The sequence below is a fragment of the Orcinus orca genome, chromosome 11 (genome assembly GCF_937001465.1).
Source record: "Orcinus orca chromosome 11, mOrcOrc1.1, whole genome shotgun sequence".
Lineage (NCBI taxonomy): Eukaryota > Metazoa > Chordata > Mammalia > Artiodactyla > Delphinidae > Orcinus > Orcinus orca.
Window position 1 is genome coordinate 82,036,714 of NC_064569.1, and position 19,659 is coordinate 82,056,372.

Consider the following 19,659-nt stretch of genomic DNA (forward strand, 5'->3'; position numbering starts at 1 on the left):
TTTCCCAAGGTTGCAACAAATGGGTAGGTATCTGACCAGAGCCCTACGCTTTACACTGCTGTGTAGTTTGGAAAACAGAAAAAGAAAAGGAGAGACGAGTTATGGGGCCAACCAACAGTGTTCTTTAGAAAGGAAGCTGCAGTAGGCCCAAATTAGCAGAGGAACACAGTGGGTTGGAAATAAGAGACAGTCCAAAGATAGAATCTACACGAATCTGTTATTACTTGTTATAGAAAGCCCGGGAGAGGGAAGGGTCAAAAAGGCTCAGAGTTGCTAACTTCAGTCCCTGGGAGGTGGTGGAGCTATTAAAAGCAATTGGAGAGAGGGAGGGAAGATGACGATTCAGTTTTAGATGATGTGTGTAGAAATCTGGGTGCTAAGGACCCTAAAAAGCAGCCTACGGAGAAGTGTTTTAAAAGGTGAGCTTCAGGGCTCCCCTGCTTTGTCACAGTCCCTACCCAGGGGCTCTGGGAGTTCGTCCTGGGAATCTCGAGGCTGTCCCAAGGTTCCTTTCTATGTTTATATCATTTAGCAGGGGAAGGATTGTTAATGACTAATCTCTGTCCATGAGGAACAGAGCCAAGGCAGAGATGCGGCTGCTGGGTGGGAAGGCCGCCTGTGATCGGCCACAGCTCCTGCTGGAACTCCCTCCTCCTCACCCCACTGTCTCCTGGACTCGCCCCAATGCAAAATCAGATTCTGAGGATTTGTAGCAAAGTCACTGGGTTTTGGAGAGGAAGACTGGACTCAGAATCCTCCCAGGGCTTTGAAAGTTCATCGCCAACCTAAGACAATCCGAGTGAGTATCTAATTCCTCTGGGCTATGGTATCCATCTCAGGGCAGCAGAGGAGAAGTTGTCATTGGAAGCTTCTCTTTAGCATCAGGAAGTTTGGTCGATGAATGAATTCTAAGTTGGTAGAGTTCGATGTAAATCCTGATAATTTTTTTAAAAGTAAAAGAAACTCTTCAAAACAAAGAAGCAGAAGTTCATGGGTCAAAATTAATTGAAAAATAAGCTGGTTTCCTTATTGAAAAATTACTTAGGAATATCTTTTTAACACTGTGGTTGCCCGGGAGAATCACTGGAGACCGTAAATTTCGGAAATGTCTCTGTTCTGATTCCATAGGCAATTTCACCTGTGTAGCGTGCTGTGATTTATCAAATCCTGATGTGAGTTGGGAAATATTACTAATGGCAGATGACTTCAGATCTAAGACTAGGATGACATTTAAGCTATGCTTTATTGAAATGGAATTCTTTCCTAGGAGGAGAGTAGGTTTAAAAAGCTTTCTCTTTTGACTTCTACTGTAAACGTTTCTATTGTTTTCCATTTCTTATATTAGTATCAGATGGAAATATTAAAATAAGATGGAAAATGTTAGGAGGAACTTTACTATTAAAATTGTCCAAGGTCTGAATGTCAGATTCAGATAAGGCATCTCTTTGTCTGCGTACTGCCAAGGAAGTAGACAACTATTAGGGAAGCCTGGGTCATTTCTCTTAACTGAGTTTTATTTAGAAGGAAGGGGCTGGGGAAAGGGATGCAAGTGACTCATGCTGGATTTTTTTGTCTGAGAAACTCACCTGAGCTTTAAAGAAATCAGATAATGCCACTGATACTGCCTTAGAACCACTCAGTGGTATCCGACAAGAGAGATAGAGAAAGCCAACGCTGGGTTTTTAGCTGTGATTTTATAAAATGATAGACGTCTTTATCTCCCCCACCCTCCAAATGGTGGACTTGTGCCATTTGCACCGTGAACTTATCTGTTTTGCTGAGAATGTTGCAATATGTCTGATGCAACTCCGAGTTAGCTGATAAAGTACTGGCCAGACTCTCTTGTCCTGAGACCCTTCGTCAGGACCTGCAGCATTGTTTTCCACCACACACCTCTGCCTCTCCCCCAAGCTGGAGAAGGAAAGTAATGTAATCCCTGTCCTTCCTCTTATTTCCACACCTCCAAAATCTGGCCACATGTTCATGGAATACTCAATAGTTGTGCTTGGAAGGAAAAGAAAAGAACTGTGTATGTGCAAGAGTGTGTACCAACACGTCACAGGCTTTGCCTAAATAGCCTGTTTCCTTCTCACAATAACCCTGAATGGAAGTTCTTATACTCATTTTACAGATGAGGAAACTGAGGCTCAAAGAAAGCAAGTAACCTGTCTCCGGTCACACAGTTAGGAAGTAGCAGGACCTGAATATGAGGGCAGGTCTTTCTGACTCCAAAGTCTTCTCCTTGCTACCCCAATATTGTTGGAGGCTAGGAGAACTTGAAATCTAGAATGATGGGAGAGCAGGTGAACCAGTCCACAAATGTCTCAGCTTGACAGGGGCGATTTGTTAAGAGCCAGCACAATTGTGAAGACTCCCAAAAGCTCTTAGGGTATTGTCTAATAACTATACCGGGAGCAGAGGGAGTGGAGAGTTTTCAGCACTAACCCAAAGGTCAGTCTAGGAGAGCTGATTGGAGACTTCAGTTATCAGCATCTTAAAGACTTGGTGAGTCCTCCCTGGTTGTTGTGATTGGCCGCTTGTATTTCCCTTTTGGTGAATTTCCTCTTTATATCCTTTGCCAGTTTCTCCCTTGGATTGTTTATCTTTTCTGCTTTTATTTATAGGACTTATTTATATATTGTTTGTACTAATTTTTGGCTGTTATTTATGTTGTAAACATTTTCTCCCAGTTTGTTTCATATATTTAGTTTTGTTTATGGTGTCTTGATTTCTGTCTTCTTGATTTTAGTGTAGTCAAATTGATTCTTTTCCTATTTGTTTCTTGTTTAATGAGTCTTTCTCAGTCTCTAAATTCATAGAGATCATAAAGGTGTTTTCCTATATTTTCTCCCAATAATTTTTATCATTTTAAAAATCTTTGATCCACTTGAGACTTATTTTTCAAGAATGATACAAGATAGGACCCTTTAATGTTTTTTCCCCAAAGGAATAGTCAATTTTCTTGACACTGTTTCTTGAATAGGCCATCCTTCCTCCACTGATTTGAGCTAAATCCACTCACTACAGCACAGAGGACAATGTATGGTCGCTCAGAACACAGCATGTTATTTTCCTCCCATAACCATCCCCACTGCATGCCTTTTGCTTAGTCTAATGCCTACTCCTTTGAGATTAAATTCAAGAACCAGCCCTCCACCCTCAGGAAGACTTCCCTTATTCTCTTAGTCACATCCATGCTTAACAACCACCAGTGATTCCCATTGAGAACACACCAGAACTCCTTGCCATAGTTGACAGGCCCTAGAGAGCCGCTTACTCTCATACCTCATCTCCTACGCTGCCTCTTTGCTCGCTCAGCTCCAACCTCATCAGGCTTTGGCTGTTCCTCCCGTGCCCCGAGCCCAGGCCCTTAGTGCTTGCTGACCACTCTGCCTGGACTTATTTCCCCCTTGTATGGCTCACTCCTCCTTCTCCTGCACATCTCTGGTCAAATGTCCACTCTTTAGAGAGCTCTTCTAGGATCACCCTCTCTGAAAGAGTATCCAGCCACATCACTTTATCCCTTATCTCCTTTATTTTCTTATTAGCACCACTGGAAGTCATATTACTTGTTTACGTGCAAATTATCCATCTCCCTCATTAGAATGTAATCCCCATGAAGACAGGATCTTTTTTTTTTCTGTCTCATCCATCCCTCTATTTCCAAGACCTAGATCAAAGCCTGATACATAGTGGAGAATTAATGCATGTTCAATGAATGACTGCCCTTGCTCGTGCTCCTGAAGGGACTTGTGCTTACCTCTGTCATAGCAATCCCCATACCATTTTTTTAAAACATCTTTACTGGAGTATAATTGCTTTACATTATTGTGTTAGTTTCTGCCAAAGTGAATCAGCTGTACGTATACTTATATCCCCATATCCCCTCCCTCTTGCGTTTCCCTCCCACCCTCCCTAGCCCACCCCTCTAGGTGGTCACAGAGCACCGAGCTGATCTCCCTGTGCTATGCAGCAGCTTCCCACTAGCTATCTATTTTACATTTGGTAGTGTATATATGTCCGTGCCACTCTCTCACTTCCCATACCGTTTTAATTGGGTTGCCCTTACCTGACTTTTCTACTAAGCTTCTTGAAGGATCATGATTTTTTTTTTGCCTTTATCTGTCCAGTACCTGACAGAGTCAATAAATGTATATTGACTGAATAAATAGGTGAGTGAATGAATTTACTTGGCATTGATATTGGAAATTGACATTGAAATGCCATTTTTTAAAGAGTAAATGTAGTATTCTTAAGCAAGTGCTCTCTTTTTGAGACCCAATAGGACAAAAGGCCACATGCCATACTGTTCATTTTGGGAGATGGTATCAGTTATCTAGTACTATGGAACAAGCCACCCCAAAAGTTAATGGCTTAAAATACAATGATTTATTATTTCTTATAATTCTGTGGGTTGGCTAGGTGGCTCTTTCCTGGTTTTTCCTGGGCTCATTCACATAACTGATGCCAAATGGAGGGTCAAGTAGGTCTCACACTCATGACTGGGGCCTTGATGCTGGCTGTCAGTGGGGCTAATGGGAACGGCCCAGTCTCTTTCTCCTAGAGTACTTCATTCCTGGCTTCTTCCTGGCATGGTGGTCTCAAGACATCATTCCAAGAGGGTGAAAGCAGATGTCACAAGGTTCTCTTGAGGTTTACCCTCAGAAGTAGAAAAATTCTATTGGTCAAAGCAAGTCACCATAACAGCTCATTCAAGGGTGGGAAAATAGACTTGACTTACTTATGAGAGGGATTGCAAAGTCAGCTTTTAGTTTGAGATGGCATTGCTCTCACTAAAGCAATTTGCTCAAACACTTTGTGGATTTCTTATGAGTCCTTCTGGGACTCACTCCATGCCTGGAAACTTATATCCATAATTTTTGTTTGTTTGTTTGAGATATACTTTCTACTCTGGACATGTTAAACTACTGCGAAACAATGCTGTGAGATAATGCCCCGACATTCTTAGAAGTTCTTTTACCTGGATGAGAGGGTCTCCTAGGTACCTCCTTACTTTTTTTTTTTTTTTTTTTTTTCTGTACGCGGGCCTCTCACTGTTGTGGCCTCTCCCGTTGTGGAGCACAGGCTCCAGACGCGCAGGCTCAGCGGCCATGGCTCATGGGCCCAGCCGCTACGCGGCATGTGGGATCTTCCCGGACCGGGGCACGAACCCGTGTCCCCTGCATCGGCAGGCGGACTCTCAACCACTGCGCCACCAGGGAAGCCCCTTCCTTACTTTTTGTGAGCTCTTAGCAAAGGATCTTACAGCCGCACCCATGATTTGATATTTACCATGGAGTCATTTCTTACTTTGAGACTCTTATGCCAGATGGCGAGACCAAAAATGCAAAACAGTCTTATTTTTTGACCCAGCACATCCTGAACCTTTCATATTTACTCCAAATTCTGCTTTCAAAATGAACAGCTCCTTCCATAATCTATCTCTCTCTTCGTTACCTTATCATGAACTGCTAAAAATACCACCTGACACATTCACCATACTACTTGGAAAGCTCCTTAATCTCACACTGAGCCACAGAGTTACCTGGAGTTCAGTCGGAAAGAGGCTCTGCCACTCCTGAAACCAAACCAAACCAGAGAGAAACAAACAAACAAAACCCACAGGTTCATTAGGAAATTTTGTATCTTCCACGTTACCACATGTTGGACAGTTTTGCCAATTGTTTTGTGACTGCAAAATATGACCCATTCCTTTTCCAGCTTCCTAGAGTGATTTCCTCACCACTCTTCCAATGTTCACTATCCGTGTTCTCACTGCCCTTCCAGGCTCTGCCCACCTCCCAATCCCCAAGCCAAAGCCATATGTTTTAGCCTCCTTTTTGTTTTTTTTAAACAGCATCCCCCTTCTAAGTGCCAATTTCTATAGCAATTATTTACTTCTTTGTAACAGCTACCACAAAGCTTAGTGACTTAAAAGAGTAATGATTCATTAATTCTCATATTTCAGCAGATCAGCTGCTCTGCTGGTTTTGCCTGGGCTCACTCATGGGACTCTTTCTGATGGACGATCAAATGGAACAGAGGGTCCAAGGTGGACTCACTCATGTCTGGAGTCTTGGTGTGGCTGTCAACTGGGCCAGTTTGGGTAGCCGACTTCTCTCTCCATTAGGTTTTTTATCTGGGACGTCTAGTTGTATTGATTTTTTTTCCCTAAATGTGTTATTTTAATAAATATCTCGTGAATGAGTTTGAAGTTTCAAAAAAAAAAAAAAAAAATGCTGCCCTGAGACTGTCATTGTAGCGTGACAGCCTCAGGGCAGCATTCCTAGACTGAGAGAACAGAAGCTGCAAGGCCTCTTAAGACCTAGCTCAGAAGTCTCACAACATCACTTCCACCATTCTATTGGTCAAGGAAGTCACCAGACCTGTTCAAGGGCTTGGGAAATAGCCTTCACCTATCGATGGGTAGTGGCAAACTCTCATTGCAAAAGGGCACATGGAATGGAAGAAGTTGTGGTGGCCGCTTTTGCAAATAACAATTTATGTAAATAATAGTCATAAAATTTCAGAAGATCTAATGAATTATTTGAAAAAAGATGACAGGTCAGTCATGGGGAAAGTATAACATTTTCCAAATTCTTGACCATTTTGACTACAGCAGATAATGGGGAAAAACTTTCCCGACTATGAATGTTAAGAAGATAAAAAAACTATTCCTGGTAGTTCTCAAGGAAGAGAAATTAACAAAAGGAGCTTTGAGAGGATTATTAAAACTATTTCCTGGGTGGTCAATTCACTTATAAAATGTGCGGGGCTCACTGCTTAAGAGATTTCCAACAAGAATAAATTTAGTTCACTAATTAGGGCTACATTGTGGGGAAGCAGCCTTAGTTGTCAGGTTTTTTGTGTGATGAAGAAAAATAATAAGTCCTTCTTCAGCTCTTAGGTGCGCTGTCCTTCTACATCTCTATTTACTATTGACCCTATGGCTAAACAAGACTGAGTCTAAAAATGGGTATCTAGGAAGGTATATTATTCATTCATTCATTCATTTATGTATTTAGTTATTCATTCATCCATTTATTCATTCAATCAGTAAGTATTAACTCTGTATCTAATATGTACTCGGCAGTGGGCTAGGAACTAGAGATCCAGAGTGAGCTCTCCTGGAGCTGATGGTCCAATGGGGAGACAGACAGCCAAATCACCAAAAAAACAAAGGGAGAATTACAACCGGACACACACTCGAAGAGGTGCCCAGTGCTATGAAAGTCTTGCTGGAGTCTTGACTGCTAGTGCTAGCCAAGAAGGCTGAGAAGCAAGGGGACTTGAGTGAGACAAATGAGTTGCCTAGGGTACAAAATTTAAGCAGCCCTTACTTTCAGGTTCATGGCCCTGGGGACCTCTACTGCAAGTGCTTCTTTTACACCTAGTTAAAAATAAAGGTCAGCCACTCTTTGTGCCCCATTGTGTAACCTCCAGAGCACAGAAGTGCAAAAAGCTGTAGAGGTCTGTTGGGTTAAAAGCATTTTTATTGCACATCACCTGAAGGAAGTACACCTTTAAATGGAGACTTCAGAAACAGCAAAAGAAGTTTGAAAAGAAACAAAATAACATAACAGGCAAACCCTGGAGAGTCTTACTTAATTGTGCATGCGATCAGCTAATGTTGAAATGCTTTAGGCAGACGTGACCTTGCAGAAATGCCAATTCACCCTCACTAGGCGTTGGTGAGCAGTTAGTGACAGTCTCAGTGGGAGCATTGTGTGAGAAAGCATGAATTTAGAGTTAGATGGTGGGTTTACATCCCTACTCTGCTTCTTACTAGTGGCGTGACCTCGGAAAAGTTGCTTAATCTCTTTGAGCCTCAGTTTTCTCATTTATAATGTGTGTATATTAATACCTGCTTAGTTTATTATAGATTAAATGAGATAACATAGCATGAAAGCTGCCACATAGTAAGCACTCATAAAATGGTAGATATTATTTTAATCTATCTCCACAAAAAATGTAAAGTTTACTATGATAGCAGTAAAGGCCATCTGGTTCCTATAGGGCACCACCCTCAGAATAATGTGATCACAATGACCATATTGTTTGGAGGACATCATGTCTGACACGTGGCCACTGCTGGCCACACGTTGTCCTTTAAATCTCTCTGCACTTCAGAAAGGATCTATTTTCTTAAATCTGTATTTTTGCCCTGTAAAAAATTATTGGGTTGGCCAAAAATTTCATAACATCATACAGAAAACCCGAATGAACTTTTGGGCCATCCCGATACTTCAGTTTGATTGCTTCTGGGAAGACTAAATCCCTGGAAAGATAAAACCTTTTTTTCTAGAGCTCCTTTCTCTTTTCCCTTAGGAACATTCTTCCAGCCTTGGGCTGAATCCAGGGCTTCCCCTGGGCATGAAATTATGATGGCTAGAAAAAGTTTACTTTTTTCCTGCCCTTTATGAATGGACTACATAGATATCCAACAAAATGTATGCTTTGCCACCAACAGCTGGGTTCATCTGAGAAAAATGTCACCAAGGATGGTGACTTTGGGCGTGGAGAGTTCATAGGGTACCAGCGCAAGTAACTGGTTTTTATCTTCATCTTCTGAGAGCTGAGATTCTTCAAAATCAGAGTCAAGGCTATTTAATTGGAGCAGGGTCTTTCCAAGGTCTCTTGCAAATGGTTTGTGCTAAATCAGAGGAACTCCATACACCATGAACTCCCTGTGACACACAGTATCTAAACAAGTACAAATTGATAACCAGAGAGTAGGAGTCCAGGCTACCAGTCACTCTGTGTCTTATCACATTAAAAACAAACAGTGCTTACCACTTCTGAAATTAATCCTGGGTCTTAAGTTATAGCTTACATTACACCATAGTACAAATAAACAAAAGTAAAATAAACATTTTGTCCCTGCTTCCACGCATACTCAAGGCTTAAACTTCATATCATCAGCCTGCTTTCTCTCCTTCCTCCTCTTTGTATATGGTACTCAGGTCTCTTCCTTTCCATCTCTACAGAAACCACCCTGCTATGCACCTAATCATCTCATTTCCTGAATGAGAATTTCCTGAATCTTCCTCCTCTTTCACCGCTTGCCCTCCTCATCCTGCCTTCTCGTAAGAGTAATCTTCTTGAACATAGATTTCATTGTGCCACTCAAAATTTCCAACAGCACCTCACTGACCACAGTTTGAGTCCCCAGACATTTTATGGGAAGGAAGTACTTCCTCTTCAAAGCCTCAAGAGTGTGTGTGTGTGTGTGTGTGTGTGTGTGTGTGTGTGTGTAAAAGTATGGAAGAAACAGAGAATCCCTGCAGGAGTTTGCATATCTTTATAGATGAGGAACATTTTCACATATAGAATTTCATTCAATCTTTTTTATTATGAAATATTTCCAACATGCAAAACTAAGTAATATCATCAGCTTCGTTGTAATTACCCCCTAGTTTAAGGAGAGCATTACAGATGCTATGGAAATTCCCTGTGTACCTGCCCAGTCATTCTGGACCACTGTTCTGAATGTGGGTTCAACACTTCCATGCATGTCTCTATAGGTTAGACAGGGATCACAAGCTTTTTTTTTTTTTTTAATTATTATTTATTTATTTATTTAATTTATTTTTGGCTGTGTCAGGAGTTAGTTGCTGCACGCATGCGGGATCTTTCGTTGCGGTGCGCGGGCTTCTCTCTAGTTGTGGCGCACAGGTTTTCTTTAGTTGTGGAGCACAGGCTTCAGGGCGCATGGGCTCTTGTAGCTGCAGTACGCAGGCTTAGTTGCCCCGCGGTATGTAGGATCTTAGTTCCCTGGCCAGGGACCGAACCGCCGTCCCCTGCGTTGGAAGGCGGATTCTTTACCACTGGACCACCAGGGAAGTCCCACAGGCTTTTTCTATAAAGGCCACAGAGTGAACATTTTAGGCTTTGCAGACCACGTGGACTGTGTCGCAACTACCTAACTCTGCCATTGTTGTGTGAAAACAGCCATAGACAATATGTAAACAAAAGGGCAAATCTGGTTCTGGGTGGGCTGGATTTGGCCTGTGGATCACAGTTTGCTGACCCTTGCATTAGGGTATCAGTAGTAATATGTAGCATTGTTTTGCATATCTTTAAATTTATATACATTTTATCAAACTGTCTGTATTATTCTGCAACCTGATTCTTTTGCTCAATATGAAGTTTCTCAGTTTATCCATATGAATACTTAGTTCATTCATTTTAAGTGCTGTATAGCACTTACGAATATAATATACTTACAGCATAATGCATGTATTATTTCTTTATTGTACCCAACTTCTTGTTGATTGACATTTATGATGTTTCCAGCTTTTTACTATTGGAAACAATGCAGTAAAAATTTTGTACATGTCACCCTATATATATGAACAATTATGAAGTGTTACCTTTTAATCTTTACAGCAGTCCTATTATTTAGACTTTTAAACATGCAGCTGAGGCTCAGGGTGTAGTATGGGGGCAGGGTGTTAAGTGAATAGTTGCAGGTCATATGTGAAGCTATGAAAGGTCAACACTGGTTCTCCATTCTAATGTTCCTTGTTTAAAAAAAATTTTATTGAAGTATAGTTGATTTACAATGTTGTGTTAATTTCTTCTGTACAGCAAAGTGACTCAGTTACACACACACACACACACACACACACACACACACACACACATACATATTCTTTTTCATATTCTTTTCCATTATGGTTTGTCACAGGATATTGAATATAGTTCCCTGTGCTGTATAGTAGGACCTTGTTGTTAATCCATTCTATATAAATAGTTTGCCTCTGCTAATCCCAAATTCCCATTCTTTCCCTCTCCTTTCTAATCTTCTCATTGCCTCCCCACCCCGAATTTTTTTGGGCCACGCCATGTGACATGTGGGATCTTAGTTCCCCGATCAGGGATTGAACCTGCACCTCCTGCATTGGAAATGAGGAGTCTTAACCACTGGACCACCAGGGAAGTCCCATGCTTCATCCCCCTTGACATCTGTACTAGATCACAGCTATTATTTCTGTGTATGCATAACACTGCTAGCTGTGATGGGTGGTACAAAAGTAATGTAAGCTATGATTCCTGCCTTCTAGGAGTTTACAGTATAGTGGAGAAGACAACAGATGCAGTTAAATCATTAATGACCACATGAGGAGGGGGAAGATAAATGACAGGGGATGCATCCATGGAGAAGTTGGGAAATAAATGGAAAAATAATCTACAAAATTGAGAGTTATAAAAATATATTTGAATAAATGGAGATATACCTTGCCCCTGAAAGGCAAAACTGAATGTTATAAAGATATAAATCTTCCTACCTAAATATATAGGGGTTTGGTACCATATCAAACTCCCAAAGAAACTTTTTTTTTTTTAATGTGATACAAGATGTGATAGTTTATCACAGAGAAGGAGAAGGTGAGAATACCTTAGAAAATGTTGAAAAAGAATGAACAATAACAGGGAAACATGATGTTGAAACAGATGTAACTGTATGATCAATGGAAAACAAAATTCAGTCTCAATAAAAGAAAAATTATAAATCAATGGGAAAGGGGAAAAGTATTCAACAAGCAATTCTGACAAAATTCATCCTGTACTAAAAACTAAAAATAAGGGGCTTCCCTGGTGGCGCAGTGGTTGAGAGTCCGCCTGCCGATGCAGGGGACACGGGTTCGTGCCCCGGTTTGGGAGGATCCCACATGCCGCGGAGCGGCTGAGCCCGTGAGCCCGTGAGCCATGGCCGCTGAGCCTGCGCGTCCGGAGCCTGTGCTCCGCAACGGGAGAGGCCACAGCAGTGAGAGGCCCGCGTACCGAAAAAAAAAAAAAAAAAAAAAAAAAAACTAAAAATAAAAAGCAATAAAAGTAAGCTTTAAAAAAATCTAATATATTTAACTACATACAATGCAAATCTTTTCAAGTAAAGATAATTAAAAGACAAATGAAAATGTTTGTAGTAAATATACCAGAATGCTAATACATTCAATATACAAAGAACTCCTCTAAGTCAATTAAAGAAAAAGAACACTTCCATAGAAAAATGGCAAAGAACATAAAAAATGGAAAGAAACTATCACATCTAGACAATATAAATTTTTTTTTCAATTTCACTCATATTCAAGGAAATGCAATTTTATACAGTGAGATAGGATTTGTCACTGGCAAATTAGAAAAGATTGTTGAAAGTGGGAGTAGGTAATGCCAATGAAGTTGTGATGAGACAGGCACTCTTATCCACTGCTGGTGGGAGTGTAAATTGGAACGAAATTACAGAATGCCACCTGACATTTTGTAAATGCTTTTCTGTATTGTCTGAATTTTCTGCAATGACCCTTTTATTTAAAAAACACTTTCATTTGGAAAATAAATTTTAACAAATTTTCAGGAAAACAGTGCATGAAGTTAGAGAAGGTATTTTTCTTTATCTGCTCCGATTCCAAACTTAAGACTTTGTGTGTTAACACATACATGAATTCACCTGAATAGAAATGATGGCTTCCTGCTAGCTGGGCTTTTATTACTAACTCCAGAGAATTCTTAGGCTCTCTGTCTGCAGTTGCTCAAAGTTCATTATTTAATCAGAACCTTTACCCGTATTTCTAAGAAGGTGTTCTTCCCCTAGTGCATGTGCTCTGTCAGTGCTGGCTAGGGCTGTTGCCCAACAATCCTGTCTTCTGTCTGCATGCTCTTTCCTCCATACCAAACTGCTTTCTCCACTCGTGCTGTGGCATGGGAGAGAGTGAACCACCCTATTTGCAGAGAAAGTCTAATAAGCATTAATAATAACGGCTAATAATAAACTTAATCCAGAAAAATTTTTATCTAAACACTTAAAATCTTGAAGTCATTAGAAATTTTTAAAATCCAAATTTATATACAAAATTTAGTCATAGAAAAGTATGATAGAATGATCAATAATAGACATTCAACCATTAAAATGTGCTACATTAGGGTAAAATTCTGCTGTGAAGTGGAATGAAATGGGGACTCAAAAAAGGACAGGAATGGTTAAAATTTTTTCCAAATTTTAAAGAACATTTTCTTGTATTTCTTAGAAGGAGGAAGAAGGATATTAAGTTGCTGTGGTATTTAGATTTAATTGAATAGATCTGAGTAATGTAATGACATGTAAAAATGCCAATTTTTGCAATATGTCAGAAATTACATTTTTTGCAACTATTTTATTTTTCAGTGAAAAACTTTAGATGTCAACCCAAAAATGTGTTGAGGGAGCATAGTGTTTTTTAAAACTTCATTTAGGGGGGAAACAAAAAAAATTCAAAGGCCACTAGAGTACAGAATACCCATTGCTTATTCTGAACCTATAAAATGACTCCTTATATGAAAGGGAGGATTCAAAGGGGAAAAAAAGACTCCAGAGCTAAGATCTTCCTTAGAACTTGCAGGGCGTTACTCTCCTATTGCATTTCTTCCCCTAAAAAGAAGGTGAAGAGTATTAGAGAAAGGACACAGAAGTAACCCTCATGAAAGAAATAACATAAGTGGAAACGCTTACCAAATGCTTGGGACATAGTAGATGCTCATTTAAATCACTTAAGGCAATTAAGGCTAAAGCTGCCAAACCCAGGAAGGAGCTGTTAAGAGGTAAAGAAGACTCTACTATCATGGGATGTATACAATTAAGTTGATTTATATCTCCAAGGTACTCATTACAGTTATTCATAGTTTACCTATGATGTTACTTTGATTTTTTTAAAAATTTCTTCTGTTATTTGTTTAAGGCAGGAATTAAACTTTTTCTGCAAAGGTTAGATGGTAAATCTTGGCTTTATGGGTCATACAGTGTGTGTTGCAACTACTCAACTCTGCCACTGAGAAAGAAGCCATAGATAGTCCAGAAACAAATGGATGTGGCTGTGGGCCAATAAAATTTTATTTATAAACACTTAAATGTGAATTTCATGTAATTTTCACATGTCATGAAATATTTTTCTTCTGATTTTTTCCCAACTATTTGAAAATGTAAAACCATTCTTAGCTCACAGGCTTTACAAAACCAGGTGGCGGGCCAGCTTTGGCCTGCGGGCAATAGTGTACCAGACTCCAGTTTAAGGTATGGGGCCCTTTATGTTAAGAGAGGGCGTAGTATCAGAAGGATACACAAGAAACCAGCTATGGCAGTTGGTAAGGGAAATGCATGACAGAGCTAAAAGGAAGACTTATTTTTCAGTGTACTGTTTGAATTGCTTACCATGTGCTTGTGTTACCATTTCAAAAATGAAAGAGTTTCCTATTTATTAAACCCCTTCAGGAATCATAAACCAACAGACCAGGTTTGAGCAGACTCGGTCAACTGTCTGGATTCTGGAGGGCTTTTTGTTATTGGCTAATCAGGGGCACCCACGCAGGGGATCTCCAGCCAGGGGTAATAACCCAAATGATGCAGAATTAGGAGAATTGGACTTTCATTCAGGCGAGAAACTGGTACATTTTGTCCCTTTTGCCAATAGGAGAATGACATCCTAGTCTTGTGCCATTTCTCCAGGAAGAGCATGCCGAGTGTCAGAGAGTTTGGCAGAACTAAGCAGTAGAAACAATTAATACAGATTATTTGATTGAGCCAACATTTCTTAGGGGCCTATTGTATGCCAGGTACTTGAATTAAAGATGCCAAGTTTATATGAATATATAGAGGAAAATATAAGAATCCAGAAAGAAAATGAGCATACATGGAAAATACTAGAGAGTTGTAATGTGCTGTGGAAGTATGGGGGAGCTTGGTGACCAGGATGGAAAGTTAAAAAAGACAAATGTGAGAGAAAGCACAGAGGGAAACCCAAAGTAAGAGTCACAGAGCTGAAATCTCCTATTGTTTTTTAAAGACCAGAGCAAATATGTCTTAAATGACAGAGGGTAACTTTGGATTGAATATTAGGAAAAATTCCTGACGTTGCTCATTTGTGGATTCCTGGAAATTATTATTATGGGAAACTGTTGAATTTTCTACTCCAAAGATAAGGGTAACTATTTAAAACAATAATTGCCTAAATTTGGGGGGAGCTTTTCAACCTACTTATTATATGATATGCAGACACATACACAATTGTTATACGTAATTCATATATATATTAAATATACACATTGAATAGATACCTATACAATTCATATGCACATCGTGAAAGTTGCATTTCCCTAGTTCTCAGCTAGCTTATGAGTATGAATGAGGTCCCATCAATAGTGACAACTGAACTTTTCCTGGCTTATTCCTCAGGACCTCCAGTTCCCTATCAGAGGCCTCCTCCCCCTGCAGGTATTTCAGGAATGCCCTGAGGTCTCTTTATATTTTTTCATAATCAAGTCTACTCTGGCCACTTCTTCCACTACTTTTGGTGTCCATGGGGGAGAGCAGTGCCCAACCAGTGGTCACGGTTCCTCTGCTGGGCACATCTCCACAGGTTATGGTGATACCTGGCGTGGTTCTGCTGTTTCACAATTGCCCCAGAAAGGCTTGGAGTCCTCTTGGAGTCAAAGCTCCACTGCGATACATGGCAGAGTTGTTTGAGGGTGAGGGTGGAGTTGAAATGAGCTCTCTCCTACTTGTTGCATTCTTTTGGAAGATCTATCCTACACTTCAGTACTTCCAGACTCATATTTATTTATAACCCTTTCCCTTCTCACCTCAGGGTGGCAAGAAGGCCTCTTGAATCTAGTTTGGGTTGGTCAAACACTGTGCCACATTGAGAATTACACATTCCTCTAAGGACTGAGGCTTTACTTTGAGGTGAAGATCATGGTTCCTGGTTCCTTCTGACTTTAGGATGGGTTTTCTCCTAAAAAGCCCCTTGGCTTACTGGACAGTAGGCTTTGGTAGGGCCAGGCCATTGGTTACCAGATGGACCCAGATGTGTCTGCATTCCCACAGTGGACACAGCTTGTATCATTTCACAGAAGCTGCTCTCTCTCTCATTTCTTCAACTTCTCTGGTGTATTCAGATGTGACCTAGTATTGCCTACCTTTAAAAATTGCCCTCAAAACCACATTTTCCTCCAGCTACTTCTCTACCTCAACTCCTTTTCACACCCAGCCTCTCCCCATCAGAGCATCCTCATTTTTGCCTTCATCAACAGCTTTTAAGTTAATACGTAATCATCTATGTATTCCTGTGATTGTTTTTTAATGTCTTTATTCCTCATTAAGCTTGATGTCATAGATTTTGGATGATTTTTTTTCCTTTAACCATTTTATTTCCAAAGATCCAACACAGAGTTTAGTTCAGAGTAAGTCCTCAATAAATATTTGTTGAAAACATGAATAAATGAATGAACGCAGCAAATGTAGTCTGGTGTACTACCTTACCATCAGCCAGATGTCTGCTTGAGCTGTCACTTCTGCTTGAGCTGGAACATTTTGCTGAGTGAGGGAGAAAGAAATAGAGACATGAATAGTAGGGAAGTTCTAATGAAATAAATATTTGTCCAACAAAAACCCTGTATTCTCTTTCTGAGTAGCAAGTATAAGTAGGTATTTGTAAACGAAATGATTTCTTGGTGGAGATAGGATGAAAGGTTTAGAAAATCATCCTCAGAAAACAGCCTTGGAGAAAAGTTCTGATAGCATACATTTTCATTATTCAACTTTTCTCATTACTTTTTCAGGGAGGTAGGAGACATTGGAAGGAAGGAAGAAAGGAAGGAAGGAAGGAAGGAAAGAAGAAAACAAGACCTAGAGATATAGCTAGAAGTGAACACTGCATATCTTGGATTTTTGGATGCATTCTGGACATCTCCTCAGGATGAAACTTCAGACATTTTGGTGAGATTTACCACTTTTTTCTTTTACCCTAGTTAAATATATGACCAAGGTAGACCATGAGAGTGAAAATGCAAGCCCCTGAAATTTTCTCTAAAAGGCTAAATTAAAGATGATCTTGGGTGAACAGTTTTTGAATTTTTATCTGCTAATATGATGCCTACTCGACTTAAGAAAGAAGGAAGGAAGGAAGTTGTCTTGAACCACTTTTGTGTCTTTGCAAAGACCTGTTCAACTTTAGAATAAAATTTAAGATAATAAATCATCAATTCATCCCATTTTAATCAAGGCTTTTATATCTGTTTCTGTTTTTTCTACATGTAAAAGAAATAAAGACGTAACTAAAATATCATCATATCTTGCTCAAATCTCCCAAGTGCTGAAACAAATGAAAACATATGGTGTTTTCCCAGATAAATTAGAGAGTATCTATTCTGAAAGCATATATCTTAGATATTTGTAAGTCCAAATGAGGTGTAAAAATGGTAAATGTTGAGGAAAGATATGTACAGAAAAGCTATGATAAAATGTCTGCAAAGGGAACCATATGTGCTTTTTAAAATTAGCTTGCTCTCTCTCTCTCCCTCTCTTTCATAATCACCTCCCTACCCTTCCCAAACACTCTATGTATTTATTTACCTTTCAGGGGATTTTTTTGAAGACCACCATAACGAAGATACATTCTCAAACAGAAAAGTTTGGATGGGATCAAAAATGAATCTCATTGAACACTCCCAGTTACCTGCCACAGATGAATTTTCTCTTTCTGACAATTTATTTGGTAAGTTGTCAAGTTCATTTGAATATTAGTAAAAACAAACTGCAATTTGGACATACATAAGAAAAAAAACCTAAGTCCAACAGAGAGTCCAGAACATTTTTTTGTTCCTTCTAAGTACTCAATAGTACTTAGCTATTAATAGCTACTATGCAAGGTTAGAGGTAAATCGGACCTTGGATTCATTGAATCTAATGATCTTCTGTTTTATAGATGAGGACTGCAAGACTCAGGGAGCTTTGTGACTTGTCCAAGGCCATGAGGCTAGGTAATTAACAGAGCTGGGAGTAGAAATGCATTCTTGTTCTAGGGCTAATTCTAGTATTATTATAGCCTGTACTAAATTATGAAATCATGATTCTTATGGTTTAATATTATACCTATTAAAGTCTGAAATTACTTAGGTTATAGCTCTGCGATAAGGTTTCCTTTCCAGCATTCTTCTGGTGCTGGGGGAAATACGGCACCGTGTCAGGATTAGTCATTTAAGATGGATTGAGGACAAATTGTACTAAGTTGTTTTCAGTAGATCTGTAACTAGATGATACCATAAAATGATCTATTGCTCCACTTTATGCATTTATAAAATAACGTCTCATTATAAAGAGTCTGAATTGAGAACATCAGCAAAATGCCGGCAGGGGCAATATTTTGGGTGGGGCAGGGCAGCTTTCTGCCACGCTTAAAATAATTCCCTTCTGCATTATAACTCTGCTGGGAAGTTTGGATGCTCCAAGTTTTTCACTCTATATTAATATATCAACCATGATTGATGATGATAGTGAAAATGCAAACACTTGAAATTCACAAAATTCAATGTGTTAAGGCACGATCCCCTATTTGGTTGCAGAAAGCCCTGGGAGACATTAATCAATAGCTTATACGATTACCTACCAGTCATTAGCTTTAGTGTGCAATGATTTATCAGGTCATTTCCAAGGAGGGGTCATTATTTTATTATCTATTTACATGTCTACCAGCCGCCATTCAGTATAAGAGTATCTAAGGACAGTGACTGTATTTTATTAATCCTAGTATGTACTTGATAAATAAGAATCAAATAATAAATAATAGAGGGAAGGAGAAAAGAGGTTTAGGGGAAAAAGAGATGTTTATCAGTAACTCTCAGAGAGATCAAAGGCAGCAGTTATTATTTATGCAATGCTAGTTCTCAGACATACTTGCTACATCTTATTCCTTCCAGTTGGCTTCTCTTCATCCTGTGGTTACAGTCAAGGGCAGTGGGACACCTACCTCCATGTCTGGACACTTGACCATTTGCTCCTGGCCTACCCTTCTATGGGTCCTTAAAAAAATCAACGTATGGACATCTTTATAATTTGTGACCTACCCATCAGAACTCACGGGATGATTAGGACTGTAGGTGCATATCACAGACTAAAGAAAATTACTCTTGAGATGATTTTTTTCACATATAAACTCCATTTCCTGCTCTGAAATTTTACAACTGCATCTTAAGATCTCCAAATCTAAACACTGGTGTCATCATTATTAAACAAATCCATTCAGCTTTCATTTGTATATACATCAAGAGGAAAGGGTAAGATCTTTCTTACAAACTAGCCCACTTTAAGCAAGCCCATCAGGTTGAAAGTTGACCTCAGTTGTCATGAGGTGAAAAAGATGTAAGTAGATAGAGAAAAAGTTGTGAAGGAGCTGTCAAGTTAGAAGCATCAGAAAATGATTGCTAAGGAAGCACCGTGGTTCATGCTTTCTTTCAGTGGTGCTCTTCCCTCATCCCTCCTTTGCTGGACCACATTCTTATACAGTTTCTGAACACTTCTTTTAAGGCTTCTTAGAATATATAGCACAAGATGCGTAAGCTGCAATGCATAGCTGTTATTCCCAGCTGGAGCAGTTTCCTCAAATCTTCATCTGGTCCACCTCTCTTGGGAAACTAATCAGAGCCATGTGACCATTGGGACTCCTTTTCCTCTTCCCCATTAAGTTCTAGAGCCAGGTCGAAGCATTTTTTTCCCTACGCCTCTTTCCCCCAGGGGAAAACATACCTGTGCTAAAGGGGAGGACAAAGAGTATTTTGACCCCTTTATTCCTCCTGCCCATCTTCTTTTATGTCCTGATGACACTGATGGACTCTATGGACCTCCCACCCTGA

The 19,659-nt window shown here is 39.7% G+C and overlaps 1 protein-coding gene across 2 annotated transcripts in view; it reads left to right on the forward strand.

The window, feature by feature from the left end:
• The first annotated feature begins 447 nt into the window (after positions 1–447).
• NR1H4 (nuclear receptor subfamily 1 group H member 4) overlaps positions 448–19,659 on the forward strand; it is a 67,637-nt gene continuing 48,425 nt past the window's right edge. The window contains exons 1-3 of one of the 2 annotated variants that reach the window (XM_033427651.2): positions 448–799; positions 16,591–16,747; positions 17,391–17,525. In XM_033427651.2, the coding sequence (XP_033283542.1) occupies positions 17,447–17,525 (79 nt within the window). In that variant the 5' untranslated portion in view covers positions 448–799; positions 16,591–16,747; positions 17,391–17,446. The remainder of the gene's footprint in view (positions 800–16,590; positions 16,748–17,390; positions 17,526–19,659) is intronic. The other variant, XM_033427652.2, reaches the window with a different exon arrangement.